Here is a 5,280-nt window from a genome sequence, read left to right as displayed (position 1 = left end):
TTGTTTATTGTTTACTATATTCATTAACCAACCATATATATTCAAATATATTGATGATGTCCAAGAAGACGTTCATAACATTAACATCGCTGTGTATGGTTTGCCTAGATTGTGTGTGCTAGATTGTGTGTGCCTACAACGTGTGTGGTTCTGCAGGCCTGCAGCTCGATATTATTGGCTCCAGGTCATGACGGGCGGTCTTCACTTGTGTATCGGGCAATGGCAGCGTTTGCTTGTCTAAACTGACTTGTACCCCTGCCCTGGCTAATTTGAAAATGCTCATTTTAATCACGTTGGATTTAATTAATATTTTCTCTCTTTGAAATGATTCAATAATAATAGCTAATTTCTTCTAATATAATTGATTTTTATTGCAGACGTTTTTAATTAATTTCAAAGCAAAAATGCCCTAAAATCAGTAAATTAATTTTATTAAGTGAAGTGAACATCTTAATATTATTGAAATCTACAAGGCCACATAATTACTTTCTACAGTGTATAATTGTTGTCACTTCCACAAATGTTTTCATTTTAAGTTAAAAGAGTAAGTACACAAGCTGTGATTGTTTAAAAGAATGTAACTATTCATTATCAGTGTTACATTTACAAATAAAATCCTTATCAAAAAGTGTTAGTATTACCTTTGCAAAATCTTTCCAAACTTTTACTATTGACCTTATTCTAAAATGCGGAAGTGCGCCTGTTTTCGCGATTGTCTTAGAACTTCCGTTAAAGTCGCCTATGGGAGAAATGATAAGGAATAATAAACGGCTAAAAACGGTCAAACTACTTGCTCTACAAACAAATGTTTGCATGACTATACAGACCAAGTAGAATAATATAACAAGGAAATATCAGTTTGCAACATCCAACAGCGAAACGAGCAGTTTTTAATGTCTAAAAACGAATGGAAGTGAATGAGACCGGAAGTCTCGTACCAAAAAGATTTAAATGGCAGCGCCCGCCCGTCTGCGGAGAATAAGGTCAATATTTTTCATACAAATCTAAATGGACATATTTCAAATGTTTTTGCTGAGATGGACAGTCAACATGAGAAAACATTATTTTATATACTACATAAAGATGACGTTTTTAGTTGCGATTACGCAATGACGTCATCACGCAAAGTAATATGTTAATAAAAAAACTGAAAACAAATCTGGATGACTATAATTAAAGTCATTTTTGTCTTAATATATTGTAACATGTATACAACCACATTGTAACTAATCTTTTTTTAAAGGTTTGAAAACAATATTGATACAGAATGACCTTGAAAAACGATATGTATGTTTAGCCCTTTAAAAAAAACTCTGTGTTTTGTATGATACATGTATCAGACACTAATATAGCCTACTTTAAAATTGGAGTTATTTAGTCCCCCTAAATGATGTTCCAAGAGCTAAAATTGTTCCCAGTTGCTGCAGTGCAAGCATGCCAAAAAGCAGGTTAAAGATAATTCGTCCAGAGCAAAAGAGGAATGATAACTGAACTTTGCAAAATTAATCCAAAACCACATTTGTGGGAATACTAAAACAATGAATGAATAACAAGCAATGACATTTCAAAGATCTTTATTTGTTTATTTCTAGTTGTTTTCTGACTGATTCCTACTTGACAGTGAACCAATTAACCTCACTTATGGCGAACAATGACTTGACTATTGATAACAGTGAAATTGTGGGACAAAGCAGTTAGCCAGGAGGCCATCCCAACTGACGACCACCCAGAACGTGGATGTGAATGTGGTAAACAGACTGGCCTCCGTCAGGACCATCATTGACCACCAGTCGGTATCCTCTGGGTAATCCCACCTGCTCTGCACACTTCTTAGCAACAATCATCATGTGTCCAAGAAGCTACAAAGAAACAATCAAAATATAATATTAATACATTTACAAAAGTCATTCAGTACAAACATTAAACATGTAAGGTCCACCCAGTTGGCCCAATGCCGGTGTCCACTGGTGGATGAAGGTTTAATACCGGTTCGGTCTTTCCAGTGCACAATGTTGATTTACCTTAAATTTAACTCATATCTGACTCCAATTTTAGTATGAGGTGGTTTAGAATATTAATATATTTATCCTTGTTTTATCTGACTCCAATCATAAAACATTAAGAAGATTATATCAATATGTAATTTAGATAAATGTTTGAACCGTTTGTCTTCACTAGTAACTATTACATCCGTTCATTCAGGTGCTCATGTCGCTCAGAGAAATTGCCTCAGCCGAAGGCGTCCCTCACGGTCACACTCCGGTCAGTCTTGAATATTAAACAGAGGAAATTGACTAATACTTTAGATGGCCCTTACCAGCGCGCTCGTGCTAAAATACTTTAGTTAGTCCCGCTTAGGTGTACACCCTTGAGTTAAGACAATCATCATTTCTAAATAGAGGTTAGGGCATTAATATAAATGTACCCGACTACTGGACTCCATAGTAACTTTGGTTTTCACCAAGCCCATGGTTTACCATATGAACTTAATTTAGAATAATATTACCTTCAAACAAAGGTCGGGTACCCAATCTAGGTTAGTCGTGCAACACCTTGTTGACCTAGACGGAAGTTATCGCCCTTTCCACCTAAGTACACATGAATCAATATCAAGAGTCAGCCGGATCCCTAAAACACAATTAGTGTGCCCAATGCTCCATCTCAACTGGATTTTAGTCCGTCTACTGACCTGACGCAAGACGTGCGGAAACAAGGATACAGCGTAATCTACTTGAATTAATAATTACAGAGTGAGCAAAATATGGTCAAACATTACAATTTATTAGTCAGGTAAATGTATTATGCCAATTCAATCAGTCAATTCATAAATGATCAATACAAAACATCAAATTATCAAAGATAAGTCCAAGATGAAAGATGCATACCTGACTTCAAAAATATACATAACATGGAGCAGGCTCCATGTTATAGGCTGATCTGGTTAGGCAGAATCGCCCTGAGCCTTTCTTAAACCTTACCTTAAATAATCCAATAATTCCCTCAAGGAAGGGGGTGTGTGCATAACAAAAGGCATTCACACTTAGAGGAAAAGTCACACCCTTCACAGTGGTTCAAAAGATGCCTGAAGTTATATATTTATTGTTTTGATTATGTCTATTTCTGAGAGAATGAGACCATTGTACCAATCGCACTGAGACATTTCAAATGATATCAAACATGATAGTTAAAGTCAGTTTGTTTAATCTAGAACATTCAAACATTGAAATTACCATATGTGAGATGGGATGGATGAAGCCGAGTTTTAGCAGACTCAGATACAAATGCAGCAGGAACTGGTTTTTCCCGCATTCCCACCTGCTGGGTTGTGGAGTCAATTGGCCCTGTTTTCAGCTCATGTTTTGAATTGTCAAAGGCATCAAAAATATTTGTAATATTTCAATTCTTACAAACAGGAACTATTGTGCTCCTTTTTTCAAGATGTAAAATAAGTCTCTGATGTCCCTAGAGTGTTTATGTGACGTTTCAGCTTAAAATATACCACAAATAATTTTTTTCTTGTTAACTTGGCATTACCATCAGCAGGTACAGTGTGAAAACTCTAATGGTGCGTTTACACCAGACACAGATGAAGTGTCAAGCACAAGTTGTTTACATGTTAAGTCAATGCAAAGACGCAAATAGACATCCTGCGGGTCAAATCGTGTGAATGAGGTAACACAAAAGACGCAACTCACACAAATGAAGTGGCGTGACTTGAGCATTTCACGCATGAATTACTCAAGTTAGAAAATTTGAACTTCAGTGGACATTCACAAGATGTCCTCGCTGCAGCCAGCAGCTTGATGACGTAAGCAATTGTCAACTATGTAGCGGACCTTGTACCGCCTACTAAGGTAACGTCATGCTACTGTGATCCTATTTTTGATATGTATGACACAGTTAATGAAATTACGTGAGAGTTCAATTGCTGTTGTTTCGAGATTTCAAAGAGAGAGGCCACAAGATTTTGCGAGTGTTGAAGCTGGCTTCTGCTGATGAAACTACAAACTGTCTTCAGTAAACTTTCTTTTTAATTGAATCTCTGACCCGGGCTCTGCATCATCTGACAGTCATTTTGGGGTTAAAACTGTCATTTCCCCTACACCATTATATAAATGTAATACCAAATTAGATCCCCGTCACACAGCATGCAGACTGATTTAAAATGATAATATACTACTGACCTCTTTATCAGCATCCTCTACTTTAGAGATCTGACTGATGGGCTTTCTGGGGACCACCAGGAAATGAGTTGGAGCCTGAGGGGCCACATCATTGAAGGCAATACACTAAATAATAATGTATAAACACACAGAGACAGAGTAAGAGAAAATAAATGAGCATATGAAATAATTTTAAACTTTTAAAAGTTTACATGTCTATGTTTCTAAGAAGGGTACAGATGCTTTTGTCTTAATCTCCTCTGTAAAGTGAAACTTATGAAACTGAAAATAGCCAGCTTGACCGGAAATTTCACCGGAAATGTATCGGTGGCTTCTGTGCATGTTTTTAGAGTGAAATAACTGAAAAAAAAACATAGGAGGCAAATTCATGCTCATTTTAGAAGAACATATCAGACATTTAATTAAAGGGTTTAGCATCTAAACTCCTAATATACAAACTAAAACTTGTAAAACAGCAGTAACAAAACAAATTCACGTTTAATATAGACGGGACCTTCATTAACTAATGTATAATTGCAAAGTTAAACAAAAATTATGCAGAAATTTAATTTAATACGTGTAAAGTGCAGAATACGTGAATCAGCATTGAAATCTGGCACATTTCCAAGTCGACTAAAATTTTAGATTAACAGCATATCTAGAGCAGAATTTGCAACGGAACTGCAAAAGGGTATGTAGTAGAAATCTGAGACTTTTATTTTAGATTCATATAAACAGTCTGAAGCGCATGAAATGCAGCAGCACGTGCGGGATCCACCGCAGAGATTTGCACGTCAGCGCTGAGGGCAGACATGCTGTACAAATGTCGCACCTGATCATCTTCATAAATGATGTTGGCCGGAATCTCTTTACGGATGATTTTGCCGAATATCGTGTCTCCTCCCGGCTGCGCGCTTTGAGCCCGCGACACCTCGTCCGCCATGTTGACAGCTTTGATTCTGCAGCTGTGGCTGAAGCGGCTGTCACTCACGCACACGGCCACACCCAACTCCATGCTTATTGGCTGAGAGCAGAACAAAACGACTACAACGATTGGACAGATGCAAATGACGACCAGCCACTTGATTGGACAGTCAAAATGAATTTACTTCAAAAT

At 37.0% G+C, this 5,280-nt stretch overlaps 1 protein-coding gene across 1 annotated transcript; it reads right to left on the bottom strand.

The window, feature by feature from the left end:
- Positions 1-1,557: 1,557 nt before the first annotated feature.
- Positions 1,558-5,191, bottom strand: hint1 (histidine triad nucleotide binding protein 1). The gene is given in 3 exon segments (NM_001005593.2): positions 1,558-1,859; positions 4,185-4,289; positions 4,996-5,191. Coding segments are annotated over 3 exon segments (381 nt in total). The 5' UTR covers positions 5,107-5,191; the 3' UTR covers positions 1,558-1,694.
- Positions 5,192-5,280: the final 89 nt, after the last annotated feature.

Source organism: Danio rerio, chromosome 10 (assembly GCF_052040795.2).
Source record: "Danio rerio strain M-AB ecotype USA chromosome 10, GRCz13ab, whole genome shotgun sequence".
Lineage (NCBI taxonomy): Eukaryota > Metazoa > Chordata > Actinopteri > Cypriniformes > Danionidae > Danio > Danio rerio.
The sequence above is the reverse complement of the archived record's forward strand: the minus strand, read 5'-3'. Positions and strand labels throughout refer to the sequence as shown.